Below are 20,867 nucleotides of genomic sequence, written 5' to 3'. Positions count from 1 at the left end.
ACAAATGTTCATTTACATCACGCATCTCAACAAACTGGCCAGTGAATACTGGATTGAATATTTGCTAAAAAATGCGGTCACACTTTAGAATAGGTAACACTTGTTAACTATTAACTACGACTTTTCCCTCAATACATTCTTAATTTGCTGCTTATTAATAGTTAGTAAGGTAATTAAGTTTAGGTATTGGGTAGGATTAGGGATGTAGAATAAAGCATTAATGTGCGCTTAATTAGCAATTTTACACCGTAAAACTTGCTTTTGAATTATACTTCTATTTTTAAACATACCTATATAGGTATGTTTAAAAATAGAAGTACAATGTAAGAACATGCATGTACACAATAAGTGCATTGTATCAAATGATTAATTTAAATGAAAGTACATTGTAGTTAAGGCCACCTAATATATTTTTGTCTTGTTTTTCATTGCAAATGATTCTTAAATGAAGATACACTTACTTGAGAAACAAAGCGACATAAGAAGTCTTGTTTTAAATGAATCCAACTGAAGTAAGTTTATGATTAAAAAAACAAGAACAAACCTGCAAAAAAAAAAAAACTGAAAAACTGGACTTGGCAAGTTTTCATACCCCACTAACATATTTTGTTCTTGTTTTAAGCACAAGCTTACTTAATTTTGTACAATATTTGAAGACATTTTACATTTGCATCTTAAGGAAATGTATCTTGATTTAAAGGTGCCATAGAATGCATTGATACAGTATTTTAAATTGTTTTCTGATATCTACACAGAAGGTATGTGGCTTAAGTAAGGGCAAAAAATCTCCAGAAACGATTTTACATGTCCATTTACAACCCTAGGATTTCTCCCTAGAATGAAACGGTCTGTTATTGGCTTATTTGGCAGGGTCATGAATAATAATGAGCTCTGCTCTGATTGGCTGTTTCACAGTACGGCTCATCAGCAAGAAGGAAGCACAGGGAGGAAAATATATATTTAAATGCTTTCTCTCGCAGTTATATCGTCGGGTAATTATACTGTATATAAAACGCGGGCATCAGGGAGCCGTTATTAATATGCGAGGCATTGAAACTGCTTTTGAACGATCCATCGATCGCGTTATAGTTCACTTTCAAGAGACGCGATCACACAAACTATGTTTACATTATGGAGCAACAGTACTTACCACACATTTCACAAGATCAGATGCTTGTCAGTGGTGCTCAGGATCTGTAAGTCATTCGCCATCATCCTCATCTCTCCTTACTGAGAGTGAAATCTTATGTACTGTAACAGGCTACCGCTAGCAAGGAGCTAACCATGTCCCTTTAGTGGCTCGCGTTATTTGCTTTCTGTGCCTTTCTGAATACAGACACCAACCCATCCCTGCACTTCACACCCCCTGCACGGCCTGGAACATAACATTTATTTGGTTATTTTCGCTGTTGTCCGCGCTTGTTTATTTACAATACCTGCAGAGCTTCTGATGGTTCGGCCGGCTTAGAACAAGGGCGGGTTTATGCAAATGTTGGGGGCGTAGTGATCCCGACTGTTGCGTCACAGTCGGTGTTATGTTCTGATTCGCCTGTTTTTCAGTGGTCTTTTTTAATCACGAGATTTACATATGAAGGAGAAAACTATGGTGTTTGAGGCTCACTGTATGTCATTTCCATGTACAGAACTGTTATTATTTAAATATGCCAGGGTAAAGACAGTTTTTCATTCTATGGCACCTTTAAGGATGTTCAGTTATTGGAAATATTGAGGAAAATATTCTCTTTTTTCCAATGCATGCAACATTTAATGCTCTTGAGTTTCAAGATATTCTGCTCTGAAATAAGACTTCCTAAGTCCCGCAGAAACCCTGGTATGATTAAGTTTGTAATTGTGTTCATTTGATTATCCTGTATTTTCACTCTTCATCACTCAGGATAGCATATCTGGGCCTGACGATGGGCTTACGGAGCGCTTCCTTCTTCCTGTGCTTTCTCGGTCTGGTGGTGTTACGACGGCACGTTGAGCGGCAAGAGCGCAACGCGCTGGTAAACGGAGGCACGGGGGCCATGGCCGGCGAACTGCAGGCCCTCAAGAAAGAAGAAAACAACAGCTGTAACTCGGACCAATACCCACGGACCGCAGATTACGACCCGGAGCGGGAGACGCGTCTGTGACGTCTGCGCAGGGAGCAACAGGGCCGTGATGCGCCGCCTGTTCCACACTTTCTATCAGACTCGTGCAAATGATGTGAAATGTGGTTTTTTATATAGTAGATTTATTTCTTGAATGTACATGATGTTTTGGGTAAAAAAGAAGAAGAAGAATGTCTTAAAATACCTAACTCGTATGGATTTAACGTGAAGATGCTTTTAGAAGCGCCAGATGCCCAACTAGAGGCAATTAAGCATTGGATTTCCTCTCATTTAAGCCATCGTCGTGCACAGGCCCTATAAGGATAACACCTTGTGGGCACATGATCACGTCCGTCGTATCTCTCTCTTCTGCCATACACTCAGATAGATGCCTGAAACAGTTGACCACGATACTGTGTGCTTAATATAGGTAGGCCTTGTTAAGCGGGCTACAGGTTGACTATGTTGTTGGATAACTCCAATTGCGTCCCATTTGTGTTGTCATGAAGGAACGAAACGCTCACCGTTGTGCTTTTCAGTGTCACCAGTTCCTTCGGTTTAAGAAACGCGCGAGGAACGGGCCAGAACTGTGCAAACGCCGTGGGTATGCAAGTAATCATCTTCATGATCGATGTTGTGCAATGTCACTGTGAGAAATGTTGTGTGTGTGTGTCGTTATGTGTGAACGGGTGCATTCCTGTGCCAAAAAAAAAAAAAAAAAAAGTACAAGAAGGTCAAAGTTAACATGGTCTATTCTCAGGTCGTTCAATCAATTGTTCCTCAAATTTGCAAATAATTATTCTTTTATATACTTGTATAAATCGTTGTCTGGTTTCAGCTGGCGAAAATGTTCCTTTGTCCTTGGCAAGATTTGTTCATTTCGGGCAACGGACTTTTACCAGTAACAACCGAGCAAAGGGTTTTTATTTGTGACTTAAGCAAATAAAACAAGGGGCATTTATTACTTGCTTTTACGTTAGGCAGTACAGAATTTTATTTGCTGATGTTTTTTGTATACTTCAAAGTGATGTGTGAAAAAATGCATTTATGTGAAATATTAGATACGTTCTCAAAAATAAAATGAATGATTTACTACATTTCGAGAAAGATCCACAATCAGTAGCGTTTTTCACTTTAATCGTGAAAATGGCATATACAATCAAAGCAGAATGTAAACGAGGCACTTAGACAGGTGATTTCTGCACCCGTTAGAAGAACATAGGATTCATAAAATAGCATATTCGATCACATTTGACAGGAAAGGCATAAACAATCCCCTTATAAGACATTTCAGACCGTTTTCCATCATTAAGGAATCAGACGACCATACAAGCTTGCATAGCAATGACAGCTAAGAACATTTTTGGTTTTGTCCTAATTTTCCTGCGTCTGAGGGAGAGGAAGTGAGCGTGGTAGCCTCGTGCATCATAGACGCATGTACTGACAGCATGATTTTAACACCCACGGGGTGGGTGACGGCTTATTCTTAGTAAATGAAAAAAATTATAATCTTATTACCAAAATCTGATTTAGCCGCGTTTTTTTTCTGTCTTACATTTTCAGTCTTTTAATCTTCACACAAGTCTAAATAGTTTTAATTGTAAAATTTTGTGACTAGAATAGACGAACAATGACATAAAATACCCAGCCCTAATAACAAAGCGAATCTCACCAAAACATGTCCAGGTCAGATTTAACCCTACAATCAGAAAAGAAAAAATAATGCAAGCTATGTTTTACATAAAGAAAATGAATAGTTATCTTCAGTGTAATGCATCTGGAGTTTTTTTTCTTTTAATTCATTGTTATGTATATTCAAGAAAAAAACTTCATAATTGTGATATTAATTCCGATGTTTTTCTCGCAATTTTATGGGGGGGAAATGAGATGTAAACTCAGAATTGTGAGATATAAAATGTTAAGAGATATATTACAAAATATAAACTCAAAATTCTGATTATATGTGCATTTCTTGTTCTCGCTATTTTTTTCTTCTGCAATGGACTAAAAAATAAGCCTTTTTCTCACAATTGCAAGTTTACATCTAGTAATTCTGACTTTTTTCTCAGAATTCCAAGTTTATATCTTGCAACTCTTGAGAAAAAAAAGTCTGATTTGTGAGCTAAAAAGTCACAATTACCTTAAAGATTTTGATCCCATGGCAGAAACAAGTTTCCATAAAAATGTGCTTAATAGTAATAAACATTTTTATATCAATTAGCATTTGTTTAACAACTAACAGCATTTGAACTCAGGTGTAATTGACCTACCTCTCCAGACTCTAGAACAAACACACTAACCGCTCACTAACAGACCGTTTGCTCAGCCCGGAAATAAATGGTCTCATTGTGATGTTTACTTCTTACCCGTTGTTTATGTGTATACGCTTTTATTCTTCTTAATTAAAGTTGATCAAATGACTAACGTAGCCTGTAATGCATGTCATCTTAGATAGGCTTGCATTATGTCTTCTTTGGAAAATATGAATGGAAATATTGTGGAAAAGTACTTGAGGAAGCATTACAATCGTACTACTGTTGACTCACGTTTGTGGATATTAACCTGGTTTGATATGCACTTTTAAACAAAATAAGGGAGAGAATCAAGCAGAGGAGAAGGAAAGCAACACGAGGGATATCACAAAGCGACATGCAAACATCAGTCACTGTGGCTTTGTTGGACTGTGGTTTCCTGTAAACACATCAATGAGTGTTGGGTTTCAGTCGCTCTATTCGCAGACAGCTGCATTATGCAGCAATCTCAAAATACAGCGCTGCACCGCTTCAACATCAAAACCAGAGGGATCAAAGCCAAAAAACTGCTATATCAGATGTGTGGCGAGCAGGTAACCTGACAGGATGTGATATCATGAACTGAGAAACTCATAACAGTTTGCATGTCATGCTACGAGGTGAGTGCATGTGGGAGGAACTGAGCATGATCGTGACTATCGTGCAATAACGTACAGGTTTCCAATGCGTCCGCTTGCCTAGTTGCCTTTTTTGTCTCCACTGTCCAGCTGATTCTAAAAAAATAAGAAAAATTCTTATGTAATTTGTAAATACGTGATTTTGTATTGTTCTTGGTCATATGATATTCCTTACTGTTTATCTGTAACAAATAACCTCTTTTTACTAATTTTGTCGAAATTTTACAGTATAAGTGTAGTTTATTAAGCATTTACAGTATAAGTGTAGTTTATTAATATTTATTTATTATTTATATTCTATCTGCTAGATTTCAAATGATAATTAATCTTTTTTTACTGTTATTTTATTATGATATTTTGATGGGATTATCCGAAACATGCAGTATTGGTTTAAAACATGCGAAACCATATAGATTTAAAATATCCACTACTTCGTTATTTTAGTATCACTGATAAAAGTTAGATTTTTTTTATTGAAAATATTTATTTTTATATCACAGTTCATATTTATATATACTTTTTAATTTTAAAGTTTTAGCAATTTTGTCTTTGATTTGTCTGTGTAGTTTGGAATTTTAGTACTTTAGATGTATAAGAAAGTTGTATTGTTTTTATTTTTAAAGTTTGTATTTTTTATAAATGTCTATATAGTTTTTTATTAAATGTTAGTTATATTTAAATATTTATAAATGTCTATATAGTTTTTATTAAGTGTTAGTTATATTTAAATATTTATATTTTCACTTTAATTTAAGAGTATTAGTAATTTTGATTTTATTTATAGTTTTTGGTAAATGTTTATATAGTTTGTTATTTTAGTACTTCAGTTTTAGTTTGTTTGTTTTTTTCAGTTACTTTTTTTATTTACAAACCCGATTCCAAAAAAGTTGGGACACTGTACAAATTACGAATAAAAAAGGATTGCAATAATTTACAAATCTCAAACTTATATTTTATTCACAATAGAATATAGATAACATATCAAATGTTGAAAGTGAGACATTTTGAAATGTCATGCCAAATATTGGCACATTTTGGATTTCATGAGAGCTACACATTCCAAAAAAGTTGGGAAAGTTAAATGTACATATAAGTATATGTTGTCCTTGTCTAACACTGAAGAGACTCTCTCTCTGCACTATTCGACAAAACCGAAATTATGGATCTGATCAACTGGTCTCTTAACGCAATTGACACCATCTTCTCGACTAGAAGTTTGGGATCGGGAGAGCCCGGGTGTCCTGCTGGAACTTTCGCAGCTGGCTACACGATGGACGCATGGGAGAGGTGGCGGGTCGTGTGTCTGGCGGCTCTTTCCGTGGAGGACATTGAAGACATCTACCTATTCGGAACCATGATAACTGGGTTTCTGCTGATTGGATTAGGCGTTGCCCTGAATTATCGGAGAATTAAGGAGACGGGAACAGCTGTCCAAAACCTCACAAGGCTGCCCGTCATGATTGAAGCAGTCGGCAGAGCGGTCGCCTCTTGAGACAGAGACTATTAACCGCAATATGGATTCGATCACGGATAAGCTCTCGGCTTTGGAAAGGAAAATTGATGGACAAGGAGATCAGAATGGACAATGAGAATAGCTGTGAAATTAGGCAGCTGTTCGCCCAAAGACCAAACAATCTTATCTCTTTTCGGCTTCCCAAAACAACAGAACAGCTTGGCAAGGTTGTTCTGGAATCTAACTCCCCGGACGAATGCTGCAGGGAGACGCTCTTTCTTCCCTCCCCCCCTCAACAGACACCTTGTGATTGTCGAGCGTTTGGGCTCCGGCCAAGGTCGTTTCCATGGCAATTGCTGTGTCCCGTCAGTCTGATAACGGGTCTGGGTTAGCGCTGTAATGGCTGCAGACCGGATGGCTGGTCGTCTGAACTGGATTATTCTCTGCAAGTTCCTGTATTAACTGTGCTCTATGCTGAGGTTTTTTGTCTGTTCTCACACTGTACTCCCGTTCAGGAGCATAGTGTGAGGATTATTTTTTTCTCCTTCCTTTCCTCATGTTGTGCTGTATTTTTCTTCTCTATTGCATTTCGTTGCCTTGTATCTACATGTGCAATGACAATAAATTGAATCCAATCCAATCCAATATAATACAAATTTGCAACTTATTAGGTCAATTGGCAACATGATTGGGTATAAAAAGAGCCTCTCAGAGTGGCAGTGTCTCTCAGAAGTCAAGATGGCAAGAGGATCACCAATTCCCCCAATGCTGCAGTGAAAAAAAGTGGAGCAATATCAGAAAGGAGTTTCTCAGAGAAAAATTGCAAAGAGTTTGAATTTATCATCATCTACAGTGCATAATATCATCCAAAGATTCAGAGAATCTGGAACAATCTCTGTGTGTAAGGGTCAAGGCCGAAAAACCATACTGGATGCCCGTGATCTTCGGGCCCTTAGACGGCACTGCATCACAAACAGGAATGCTACTGTAATGGAAATCACAACATGGGCTCAGGAATACTTCCAGAAAACATTGTCGGTGAACACAATCCACCGTGCCATTCGCCGTTGCCGGCTAAAACTCTATAGGTCAAAAAAGAAGCCATATCTAAACATGATCCAGAAGCGCAGGCGTTTTTTCTGGGCCAAGGCTTATTTAAAATGGACTGTGGCAAAGTGGAAAACTGTTCTGTGGTCAGACAAATCAAAATTTGAAGTTCTTTTTGGAAAATTGGGACGCCATGTCATCCGGACTAAAGAGGGCAAGGACAACTCAAGTTGTTATCAGCGCTCAGTTCAGAAGCCTGCATCTCTGATGGTATGGGGTTGCATGAGTGCGTGTGGCATGGGCAGCTTACACATCTGGAAAGGCACCATCAATGCTGAAAGGTATATCCAAGTTCTAGAACAACATATGCTCCCATCCAGATGTTGTCTCTTTCAGGGAAGACCTTGCATTTTCCAACATGACAATGCCAGACCACATACTGCATCAATTACAACATCATGGCTGCGTAGGAGGAGGATCCGGGCACTGAAATGGCCAGCCTGCAGTCCAGATCTTTCACCCATAGAAAACATTTGGCGCATCATAAAGAGGAAGATGCGACAAAGACCTAAGACAGTTGAGCAACTAGAAGCCTGTATTAGACAAGAATGGGACAACATTCCCATTCCTAAACTTGAGCAACTTGTCTCCTCAGTCCCCAGACGTTTGCAGACTCTTATAAAAAGAAGAGGGGATGCCACACAGTGGTAAACATGGCCTTGTCCCAACTTTTTTGAGATGTGTTGATGCCATGAAATTTAAAATAAACTTATTTTTCCCTTAAAATGATAAATTTTCTCAGTTTAAACATTTGATATGTCATCTATGTTATATTCTGAATAAAATATTGAAATTTGAAACTTCCACATCATTGCTTTCTGTTTTTATTCACAATTTGTACAGTGTCCCAACTTTTTTGGAATCGGGTTTGTATTTAATTAATGATAATAACTGCTACTTTCTAAGCACATGTATAATATCATACGGTTGGTTTGAAATACAGGTGAGTGTTACCTGAAGCTCCTGGTGCTCTTGAAGGAGACGATCATATTCTTTGGCCAGTCTTTCACTTTGTTTCTTCATGGCGTCCAAATCTGACTTTGACTTTTTCAGAGCTACAGAAAAGCAAACAGCCGTAGATCATTTGTTTGTAATTGTGAAGCAGAACGAGTGTGAAGTGTCGGTCGGGCTTGTGCTCACCATCTGTGCTGCTCTTGAGCTCCTCCGTCAGTCCCTGCACCTCTCTCTTCAGCAGTTTGTTCTCTTCTGGATCTTGTGGCTTCCCTCCTTGTCCTTTACCATCTGTAAGAGCCTGAGGATGACAACAGTTTGTTCTTCTATTACTAAAGGGACTTTATGGACACCAGTTCCTCAAACACTACAATAATTCTATTCCGCCTCAACCAGGATTATAACTTTGATAACTTGATATTATTTATATTTAACCCGAAAATTTTATTTTAATTAATTTTTTGCAAAATATAAAACTATTTTGTTTCTTGTCTTTTGATTTTTGGGTAAAATGTTGTGCAGATTTCATTGAAGTAAAAATTATTTGACAATTATATGACAATTAAATTCTTGAAAATATTACTTTTATTCCTTCTCATCCATGTTTAATCACTTGGATAACTTGATAATTAACTGCTGTAAAAAGTGAATGTCCAGGTCATATTTCACCCCAAAAGAAAAAAAGTTACATAATGAGTACTTTATTACATTATTTTGATAAAAATGAAAGGCGTTATTAAAAATATCATTTGTTATTTCTGTCTTTTGATTTTGGGGTGAAATTTGGTGCAGGTTTCATTATACATGTTTTGCATTATTTTGATCACAGATAAATTCTTAATTGAAAATATTATTTCTATAGATCAGACTTTTGATTTCAGTGTGAAATGTGGTGCAGGTTTCATGGGATTCCAGCTTTTGACCTGTTTGAGCTTCTCATTGTCCTCCATGTATTTCTTGGCATCTTTGTTGGCGCTTTCAGCCTGAGTCTGCAGCGCGGCGCTGGTGCTCATGGCCGTGGCCAACTGGTTAATCAGCATGATGACTCTCCTCATGACACTGTGAGAAAACAGCACCAGAGTTCAATATCACAAGACACCCTGCCAACGGGCGATGTCATTGATGACGATTAATGCGTACAGCCACAGGAAGAGTGAGAACCCAGAGATGTAGAGGTTCCTCTGGGCTCGGAAGAGCTTCATGTGCATGTGGTCAAACATGTTGGGATGCAGTTTGGCGTCTTTGCTCTGATCAGCATTCGAGTATTTCCTCACCTCCCGCAGGGCATCTGCAGCGGGTTACAACACACATTTGGGTAATTTCTAATCTAAATTCATCCAAGATACAGATGAGTTTGTTTTCATCAGATTTGGTGAAATGTAGCATTACATCACTTGTTCACCAATAATAACAGCTAATAGAAAACAACTATATTTTAAACAGAACAGAACAATCGTGCATGTGGTGCTTAAAATAATAATAATAATCAGATGCATCTAACAAACATTTAACAAAGAATAACTCAACTTACCCAGATATTTTTTGTTTGATCAGATAAGTTAAATAGACTCGATTTGTATCCTATGGAAGTGCAAAATATGTATAATTATACATTTGTCTGTAAACTGATGCTTATGTACCTCTCCTTGTTCCTTCTTGTTGATGCATGTGAAATGTTCTTTGTTATACAGTGGGAGATGGCATTGCACATGCTAGTTGTTGACAATAAATCATTAATATGGATCCTCTGCAGTGAATGGGTGCCGTCAGAATGAGAGTCCAAACAGCTGATAAAAACATCACAATAATCCACAAGCGATCCACCAGTTAACATACAGCTGCGTCTTTGTAAGAAACAAATCCATCATTAAGATGTTTTTAACTTCAAACTATCGTTTTCAACTAAAATATAAGTCCTCTATCCATAGCATTGCTTCCTCCAGTGAAAAAGTCATCTGGTCTGAATCAGGAGAGAAATCTGCACAGATCAAGTAATGCTTACAAACCAAAACAGCTCTAAACAAATATGTGGGTGGATTTTAATGTGAGAGACAACAGGAGATGGACTTTCACTGGAGGAAACATTATAATGAATTATGGACTTATATTTTGGCCAGAAGTGTAAGTTTGAAATTAAAACGTCTTTATGGTGGATTTGTTTCTTACAAACACAGCTTTCGGCTTTATAAGATGTTAACTGATGGACTGGAGTGGTGTGGATTACTTGTGGATTATTGTTATGTTTTTATCAGCTGTTTGGACTAGGGCTGGGCGATATGTCAAAAATATCTTATCGATAATCGGCGTAAAAAATATCCCGATATCCGATAATATCCTCTACCCAAGCTCCACCTCCACCACGCCCCGCCCCAGCCGAGGCAACATTGCCGACATGCACCATAAACACAGCTCAGTTCAGTTTGGTTTTAATTATTGCCACATTAAAGTTTCGTTTTTACTTTTTCATAGTTTGTGTTTAAACTAACAGAAAACATTAGCTTTACTGTTATATTGGTGTTGCTAATAATTTCCATTCTGTTCTTATCAAGTTTGAAAAGAATTTTGTTTTGTGAGGAGAACTGTTGAGGAAAAATAATAGAACCCAATTTTAAGTTCATCATGGTGAAGTTGGACATAATAAATGCATGTTGATGTCATTAATAAATGCCTCCATTCATTCATTCATTTAATATCTTGAATAAAATATGCCTATTTTCCGATGTCTCTCTTTCTTTTTGGCACTGTAGACATTTCATGATGGTAAGTATAATGTCCTTGAATACAACAATTGTTGCGTTGTTTTAAAACTTGTAGTCAAGCTATAACGTAGGCTGTTTGATATTTATCATGTATGACTAAAATCATGCAGGGATTAAAAACGAATTCTGAGCAAAAACGTTGACGGGTTTTTTTTTCTTTTCCGGTAGCCTAGTTCAGAGGTCTCTTTTGGCCCGTTTTTAACGAAATAAAAATAACTACTTTTTATTTAGAAGCGGGGTAATTTTTAAATTTCATTTTTGTATTTTAATTTTTATAATTTTTGTTTTATTATTCAAAATACAATGCCCACAATATAATTTTCAGTGTTGGGCTGCCGAAACTCTGAACGCGTGCATGCTGAGATAAGCCTAGGCTAGAACTATAATGCCTTAATCTGTTTGCAACAAAACTTTATAGTTTTGTTGCAAATGAATTAAGAATTTAAAGTGCTATATCTCAGCTTAATTATACTGCATACACCGTTTAAAAAAATCTGTAAAAATGTGCGTTGTGAAGGAATTTGCATATTTTAATTATAACCGTCATGTTTGTGGTTTTTCATCGTTATACATTGTTTAAATAAATATTCAGAAACACATGCAGTGCTACTATTTTTCTTTTTTCTGTTTAACTTTTATTAAACTGCAGATCAAAATAGAATAGGTCGGTCACACTTTATATTAGGTGGCCTTAACTACTATGTACTTACATCAAAAAATAAGTACAATGTACTTATTGTGTTCGTATTGTATTTCAAAACACTATTGCTGCAATTGAGGGGGGATATGGGTAAGGTTAGGGACAGGTTTGGTGGTATGGGTAGGTTTAAGGGTGGGTTAAGTTGTAAGGGATGGGTCAACAGTGTAATTATAAATGTAATTACAGATGTAATTACATATAGGTATTTTTACAAATATAAGTACAATGTAAAAACATGTATGTACACAATACTTTCATTGTACCAAATGATTAATTTAAATGTAAGTACATAGTAGTTAAGGCCACCTAAAATAAAGTGGGACCAATAGGTCTATACCCTAAATAAGGATAAATAGTAGGGCTGGGTATTGTGACCAATTCTGCGATTCGATTCTTATTTTTATGGTTTCGATTCGATATCGATTAGCTATCAATATTTCATTTAAAATGTTAGTTTTGCAGACATGGGATCCATATTTTGATATAAATGCTGGTAACTGAAACTCTCCTACTTAAGTTTATTACTGAAATACACATCTACATTAATAATAGGGTGCACACAGTTGTTTTTTTTAGTGGAGCAATTCAAAAGATAAGTGAAGTGACATTCAGCCAAGTATGGTGACCCATACTCGGAATTCGTGCTCTGCATTTAACCCATCCAACGCGCACACACACAGCAGTGAACACACACACACACACACACACACACACACACACACACACAGCAGTGAACACACACACCGTGGCCAAGCCTCGCCCTGGGTGAACCGCCTTCTTGATCATGGTGTCTCCCCTGCCAGGTAAGTATATCTATAGATGGTGACACCTTCAGGACGCGAGGTGAATATTCATATCCTCTTACGTGAAGCACGCGCATTAAGAATCGATTCGGGGATTTCCCGAATCGATATCGTTGCGTTAAACTGAAGATCGATTAAAATCGGAGAATCGATATTTTTTACCCAGCCCTAATAAATAGGATTGGAACGCATCTCCAAAATCGCATACACAGATGCACGTTGCCATTATGGTAGTCAGCGCTGAAAAACGACAAATAAAATATAAACCGAGGCTACAAAAGTGATTCAGTCAAGATCAGTGAGGGATTTTCTTTTCTTTTGTTCTTTGATTAACATTAATGACTGGCGGCTGCTGTCAATGCACGGATCCAATGCACCCTTGTATTCTTTCTCAACTCTTTAAGTTCACTTAAGACATAACCGATTGTATTTATGGGATATTTTGATATCATTCTGTGTGTATTTGTCCATTCAAATGTGTAAGAATGCGCGAAAGAGAGCTGAGTCCAGTGTTCGTGTATATATAAGAGGCGGCGTGTGTGTGTGTGTGTGTGTGTGTGTGTGTGTGTGCGCGTGCAGCACGGAAAACAGCGCCCGAGTGCAGAAGCGAGTTCTATTTCTTTGTCGTCTTGTAGTTGAATCTTTTGAAATCACAATAAATGCGCATACAGAAATCGAGAAGCAGAATCGAAATTTAATTTTATAACAGGTAATTCGGTTCCTGACCTTCCATCTGATCTGATTTCATAAATTGGAATAGCTTTTCGATTCCCAACCCTCCTACTAAATTATTTAATTCTTGTATGCAAAAAGACCTGTATAGTGACTATGGGGTCATGTAAAATTATAATTTTTTGTGTTTGCAATTTACTAGGTTTATCATTCGTCTTTTTTTTCTCGATAATCGCCTTTTACCTGACTGTTGACATCGCGATACTTACAAGACATTGTCGATATACGATAATATCGTCATATCGCCCAGCCCTAGTTTGGACTCTCATTCTGACGGCACCCATTCACTGCAGAGGAGCTATTGGTGAGCAAGTGATGTAATGCTACATTTCTCCAAATCTGATGAAGAAACAAACTCATATCTTGGATGACCTGAGGGTGAGTAAACCATCAGCAAATTTTCAGTTTTAGGCAAACTATTTCTTTAAGACAAGGCAATAAATCTAGAAAATGACATACCAAGAAAGAGAACGATGAGGATTATTATCATGGTGAGAAAGCCCTTGTTCCAGAACTGAGAAAGACGGTTCCAGATGCTCCATTTGAAAATACTCTGCCATCTGCAAACATAGACATCAGTAAAGAGCAAGAGGACAACAACAGCAAACAAAAGTAGATTGAAATTTTACCTTTGAGCGGAGATGAAAGGCAGACATAAGATGACAAGAACGCCAATCTCCACATACAAGAAAGATGCAACCGCAGTCCACTGCAATGTCATTTTGTATCAGCTGTATGACAAAAATAGTAATAAAGAAACAAATGTGTTGGTCTTTTATATACCTGTACGTTTAGGTAATGATGCAACAGATTGAAAAAAATGCATAATGCCTTACTAATCAAAGCTGTGATTACTCTCAGATAATCTATTTATGGCATTATGCCTGAATCAAAGGTCTTCCACACTTTGACACAATGTTCATTAACAGGAAACATGTCTCATGTTTACCACACAAAACATATAATAACAGTATTTAGAAGTACAGTGCAGTTATCAGACAGCAGTGCAGATTTCATATAGCCATGTTCATGTTGTACAAACGCATAAGTGTTGAATTATACTGAATATTAAGTGTAAACGAATAACTTTCAGGATAAGATGCGATCAAACAGGAAATGAACATACAGCAAAACTCAAACGCAGATAAACTAGCAATTAGGCCACCATCCACAGAAGCGGAAAGGCGGTATGTTTACATCTCACCTGCGAAAGAAGAAAACCTCCAGGGAAATCTCGGACGAAGCACACAATTCGGGAAAAGTAAACTGAACTGAACTGAACACAGCACTTCCGTCTCACGCGAGTGACGTCATTACACCGCGCACTTTTCATGTTGCGCGAGCGCCTGTCAATCAACATGAAACAGACAAAACTAACCGAATAAAGTGTTTTTCACAAGAAAATATTGAAATGCTATAATTGCAATCATGCTATTGTTAATAGCAGACGAGCAACTGATAAATAAAACCAAAAGCTAATAGAAAACAACTATATTTTAAACAGAACAATCATGCATGTGGCGCTAATAATAATAATAATGCACTCAGATGCATCTTAAACATTTAACAAAGAATAACTCAACTTACCCAGATATTTTTGTTTGATCAGATAAGTTAAATAGTCTCGATTTGTATCCTATGGAAGTGCAAAATATGTATAATTATACATTTATTTATACATTTGTCTGTAAACTGATGCTTATGTACCTCTCCTTGTTCCTTCTTGTTGATGCATGTGAAATGTTCTTTGTTATACAGTGGGAGATGGCATTGCACATGCTAGTTGTTGACAATAAATCATTAATAATTTTTTTTTAAAATAGACTCGATTTGTAGCACTGTAATTCATAAAAGCAATTAAGTTTATTTTGCACAATTTGCAGTGATGCAAACCTGTTTTTCAATAGACTTAATTTGCAAGGCAATAATTCACAAAAATCACCACAGGCTAGCGAAATGCAAATAACTTTATTCGACTCAATTTGCAGCGATGCAATTTACTAAAATCACCAGTTTCTAGTATGCCTAGTAAGAGCTTGATTAGCTGCTTCAGGTGTGTTTAATTAGGGTTGGAGCCAAACTCTGCAGGACACCGGCCCTCCAGGACCGAGTTTGGACAGCCCTGGTTTAAACAATAAAAAGAGAGAGAGAGAGCATAATAAAAAAAATATCAAAAACAACTCTGTGGTATAGAGATAATTGTTCATGCTTACAAGGTTTAAACAACAAAGACAAAAAGAAAACAACTCCATTTATCTGAGGTTCAGTGGTGTAGTAGTTAAGTGAAGCTGTGACAAAGATGTGTTCAAATCCTCCAATCACCACCTTTTAATTAGTCTAAAATTATACTAAATCACCTTAAAAACAAAACCAGTGTTATCTAACATCCTCTGTGGCTCAGTGGTTACAAATTTCAATCTGAAACATAAAAGATTTCTAACATTGGCTAATGATCACATCTGTATATATGTTCTATCTGGGTAGATTAGTTACATATATATATATATACTTCTGATTACTTTTGACCTAACTCATTTGTGACATTGATTTAAATAGGATAATAAAAAAAAAAAAAAAAAAATGTGGTGTGTGGCCAAGTATGGTGACCCATACCCAATTTTAACCCATCCAAGTGAACACACTATAGTGAACATACACCCGGAGCAGTTGGGGGTTTGGTGCCTTGCTCAAGGGTCTCACCTCAGTCGTGGTATTGAGATTGGTATTAACAATATGAAGTGCATTGAACATTACATTATGTCAAGGTTTCCCAAACTGGGGTTTGTGAAGGAACAGCAGAGGGTTTATGAGTTTAACGCTCATAAAAATGTCAAATTAAAATAATTTTTAAATAAAATTGATATTAACATTTAAAATAACTCACTAAAACATGAAATATTTTAATTGTTTACCTGCATGCCATGTGATCTTTGACCCATGAATATGCATATGTGATAGTTCATTATTAAAATATTTATTTTAAAATCTGAGGAGTGCTTCAAGTAAATATGTTAGGTGAAAGAGGTTCAAATGACAAAAAAATATATAGAAATGGATGATTTGACCCTGGTAAGAAACTATTTAACATTTATTTTTAAATTAATTCATCTTTTTTCAATGATATTCATTTTTCAGCATAAAACAGCAAACATATGCAGATGTTTTTTTTATTAGTGCCTTTATTACAACTTATAAAACAATGCATTCATTAAAAACAACTATGTGGAGCCGTATGTACTGTGAAGGAAGTCAATGACGGCAGATGTACTGGATAAATTATTGAACACTCTCCTCTCGGGCTGAGAGCTGATTCGCTCCAGCATGTAAATCAGGTGATGGTGGAAACAGGTGAATGGGGTTCCATGTTCCACAGCGATGTCCACCCAGTCCCACACGCACTGCAGCGGCGTCTCCTCATACCCGGCAAACATGGCAGGATTGGCCAGCAATCCCCGAGCAGCCATCACACCTGAAGTCCAAAAATATCAGAGACAAAACAGCAAAAACAAGTGAAGTGAAGTGACATACGGCCAAGTATGGTGACCCATACTCGGAATTCGTGCTCTGCATTTATCCCATCCAAAGTGCACACACACAGCAGTGAACACACACCGTGAACACACACCCGGAGCAGTGGGCAGCCATTTATGCTGCGGCGCCCGGGGAGCAGTTGGGGGTTCGGTGCCTTGCTCAAGGGCACCTCAGTCGTGGTATTGAGGGTGGAGAAAGTGCTGGACATTCACTCCCCCCACCTACAATCCCTGCCGGCCCGAGACTCGAACCCGCAACCTTTGGATTACGAGTCCGACTCTCTAACCATTAGGCCACGACTTCCCCACAAACAGCAATAGAAACTAAATCAGATGCCAATTAAATGACACGCACCGTCCACCCCTGTGAGCTCATAGATGGCCTCCACGTCCTGCATGCTCTTGATGTCACCGTTAGCGATGACCGGGATGGAAAGACTGTCTTTGATGGTCTTAATGGCATCGTAGTGAACGGACTGGTGCCTCTCATCAGATGTACGACCGTGAACTGTAATCCATGAGACTCCTGCTGCTTCCACCTTCTGACAGAGATCCACCGTCTCCCTGATATCCTTGTGAATTCTGAGGACAAGCCACATTATTATATATGTGTGTGTATCCCTGGAGCACAAAAGCAGTCTGAAGTCGCTGGGGTATATTTGTAGCAATAGCCAAAAATACATTGTATGGGTCAATATTATTGATTTTTCTTTTATGCCAAAAATCATTAGGATATTAAGTAAAGATCATGATCCATGAAGATATTTTGTAAATGTCCTACTGTAAATATATCAAAACTTCATTTTTGATTAGTAATATGCATTGCTAAGAACTTCATTTGAGCAAATTTAAAGGCGATTTTCTCAATATTTAGATTTTTTTGCACCCTCAGATTCCAGATTTTCAAAAAGTTGTATCTCGGCCAAATATTGTCCTATCATAACAAACCATGCATCAATGGAAAGCTATATATATATAGCTTCATGAAAGTATCCTGTACGCATGCAGATAAAGTTGGACATACTTTAATAACCAACTTTATATAAACAGCTGTTATATAGTTATATTCTCTGTCGACGTCTTTAAATAGTGTTTAAAAGTTTCAAAATTCATTTCAACTTTTCAAAAAAAAATATACAAGCTTCATATTTTCTGCTTGTAAATCTCTGTAATGTTGTGTCACTTTGACTTCACTTGCAACCCTGAATACTCCTTGTCATGAGCACATTTTAAAGTCAAGAAATCATATTCTTACCTTATTTTAATGGATACTGTATAGTTGGGATTGTCGATTTGGTTTCGGACATGTCGAACCATGTCTTTGACTAGCTCAGGTTTGTTAATCAGACACGCACCGTAGCCTTCAGACACGGCCCACCTGCAACGAAAACCAGAGCAATTTCCAGATGCTACAAATGCCATTTGTGCAGAAAATGTTCAAACCTCAATAGAATTAAACCATTAAATAGAATTACAAAATCGGACATTTTATCACCCCTACTGTGTTTGTTTATTAATTATTTTGGGTAATTTGATTACAGTTTAAGTTTAGTGCCCTTGTCTCCATTTAACACAGTTAAATCCAGGTTTTGCATTAAATTCAGAAAACATTCAGCAGATCTGACCCTGCACAGCAATTTTTTTACATATATGTTGAAAAAGTCAACCCACATCCCCTGTTTAATGCACTCCTTTTAAAATCTTGTGTCAACTGTCATTCAGGGTAAATATTTGCACACGTTTTAAACATACTGTGAATATTAGCATTACCTTTGTGGACAGCCGCAGTTCAAATCCACGCCATCTGAGAAAGGGGAAACCACACACGCCGCGTCTGCCAGCGTCTGTGCATCCTTCGCCGCAAACTGGACGATCAAGGGTCGGTCAGCTAAGAAGCAAACAAATGTCATTTGTAATTATTGAGCAGAAAGCTGTGCAAATGAAAAGTAAAAGGTTGCCTCGCATTAAATTAGTCTCACTGAGGTCAAATATGAGTTTATGAGAAACCAGGATAATTTCCACAATAACAAATTTGGGGAAATTTTACACCAATAAAATATTCGGACAATTAAATGTATTCCTGTCTGGAAATGATTAGGGGAAATAACTGAAAATGTTAATACTGTGCAGCAACATATGGATGATGCATGGTTTTCGCTGTTTAATGATTTGTATTTGTGTGTAAAACAAATTATATTTGAAAAGATTCACTAATATTGCAGTGGTTCAGCTAGGTCTGTTAGATTTACATTTGTCTACTTTCACTACACCTAAAGCTGAGTTTTTAGCTGAAATAATCAGTCTTGTTGCAGACAGCAGGGAAAATGCATGCATAAAATAATGCAAAATTAAATAAATACTTAATTCTTGCTGTTAATGTTAAAGTTTGCATGCTCAAACGTTGTTATTTTAGCATAGATTCTACTGTCACTTGATTATATAGTCAATAATAATATCTGGCCATCTGTTTCTGCATATGTTAAGCTGGCAATTTTTATGCATCACCAAAATTATAAATTTTCCCATTTAAACAATGCCATGCGGTAATACTGTAATAAACTCAGCATGAAAAACAGAGAAATGCACACAAACAAAAATAAAAACATTCTAGTAGAATATTTGTTTGTGATGATCACATTAAAAATAAATAAGTAAATAAATACATATTTCACCCCCTCCCATCCTAAAAAAACTATGTATTTGATATTGCTGCACCCATGTAGTGTATGGTAATATGCATGCATTTTCATGATTGATGGCAATGTTTTGTTTGATAAATCACTTTAATAAAGCATGACAATTTTGATGTACGACGTAAAACCAGTTGAGAACCACTGGCTTAGAGGACAACTAGAAGAAAAAGCTTACTCTTATTGGTGGTGAATTCACTGTCTCTGGCTTTTGCAGAGCGCATGAAATCAGCTGCAATGATCATTGGGGTGAAACACACATCACAGTCATATTTCCTCACCAAACATCTGAAAGCCAACCTGAACAGCAAGAATAAACAACGTTCAGAACACCCGCCTACATTACAGGAATCAATCCAGTGTTGCGTCTCTCACTTCGAGTAGCGGACCATGGGTGCACACACTCGGACTGGCCTTCCCCTGTTAAACAGCTCCATCATATTCCCCCTGTCCTCTGGGACTTTACTTTGGACCTCCGTCATGATTCACTGGAAAAACGCGCGGTTCAAATACTCAATATTAAAAATATATTCCATTTTTATTACAAACAAGACGCATGTATTCCGTTAAAAACCGAGTTCTGAACAGTAAAACATTAGAGTAAAACACGTGCGGATGCAACCGGCTTCACATGCGTAGTAGCTTCTCACTTCCGTGTTGGTGGGTGTGTTTAACCTTTGACCGCGTATCCACAAGAAACGAAATTCGCATTTATTTACAATGTTAATGTGAGAAATAATTTACATAATTGACCAGAACACATTATAAAAACTGTGTAAAATGAGTTAAATTAACATTCTGTCCGTTCGCGAATTTATAATGAGGTTACGTCAGTCAAGCTAATTAATATTCATAACCAATCGCCGTTGCTCTCTATTCCGGTTGAGACGCAGGAGTTGTACGTCACTGCTGAAGTGGCAATGATGGAGGCAAGTCCGGAATCAACAGCGAATTCCCTGCTGAAAGATGGTAAATCCAGCTTTTTCTGTATGGTCTGTATGTGTGCATGTGTTTGTACGTTAACCAGGTTGATTAATCATCTCGATGGGCGCCTTTAGCTGCAGTAATAGCACAGTAACACACATATCCGGTGTATAGTAATGTAAATCCTGATCCTTTT

General features: G+C 37.2%; 3 protein-coding genes across 3 annotated transcripts in view; 2 read left to right on the top strand and 1 right to left on the bottom strand.

Moving 5' to 3' along the window:
- The window catches only part of LOC306858807 (solute carrier organic anion transporter family member 1C1-like), a 43,224-nt gene extending 40,032 nt beyond the window's left edge, over window positions 1-3,192 (top strand). The window contains exon 15 of the mRNA XM_079399550.1: window positions 1,895-3,192. Coding sequence (XP_079255676.1) covers window positions 1,895-2,135 — 241 coding nt within the window. The 3' untranslated portion in view covers window positions 2,136-3,192. The remainder of the gene's footprint in view (window positions 1-1,894) is intronic.
- On the bottom strand, window positions 3,001-20,409 carry LOC306859056 (tRNA-dihydrouridine(20a/20b) synthase [NAD(P)+]-like). The gene is made up of 13 exons (XM_079399863.1): window positions 20,123-20,409; window positions 19,926-20,047; window positions 18,828-18,945; window positions 18,313-18,435; window positions 17,413-17,639; window positions 16,747-16,996; window positions 14,157-14,252; window positions 13,987-14,087; window positions 9,674-9,821; window positions 9,457-9,592; window positions 8,723-8,834; window positions 8,537-8,637; window positions 3,001-5,118 (listed from the first exon to the last, which is right to left on the bottom strand). Exons 1-13 carry the CDS (start codon window positions 20,227-20,229, stop codon window positions 5,083-5,085), a joined length of 1,677 nt encoding a protein of 558 aa, XP_079255989.1. The 5' UTR covers window positions 20,230-20,409; the 3' UTR covers window positions 3,001-5,082.
- Window positions 20,410-20,637: 228 nt separating this feature from the next.
- The window catches only part of LOC306858805 (conserved oligomeric Golgi complex subunit 5-like), a 78,638-nt gene continuing 78,408 nt past the window's right edge, over window positions 20,638-20,867 (top strand). Inside the window, exon 1 of the mRNA XM_079399547.1 lies at window positions 20,638-20,716. Coding sequence (XP_079255673.1) covers window positions 20,668-20,716 — 49 coding nt within the window. The 5' untranslated portion in view covers window positions 20,638-20,667. The remainder of the gene's footprint in view (window positions 20,717-20,867) is intronic.

This window comes from Barbus barbus (assembly GCF_936440315.1).
Source record: "Barbus barbus genome assembly, chromosome: 39".
Lineage (NCBI taxonomy): Eukaryota > Metazoa > Chordata > Actinopteri > Cypriniformes > Cyprinidae > Barbus > Barbus barbus.
The sequence above is the reverse complement of the archived record's forward strand: the minus strand, read 5'-3'. Positions and strand labels throughout refer to the sequence as shown.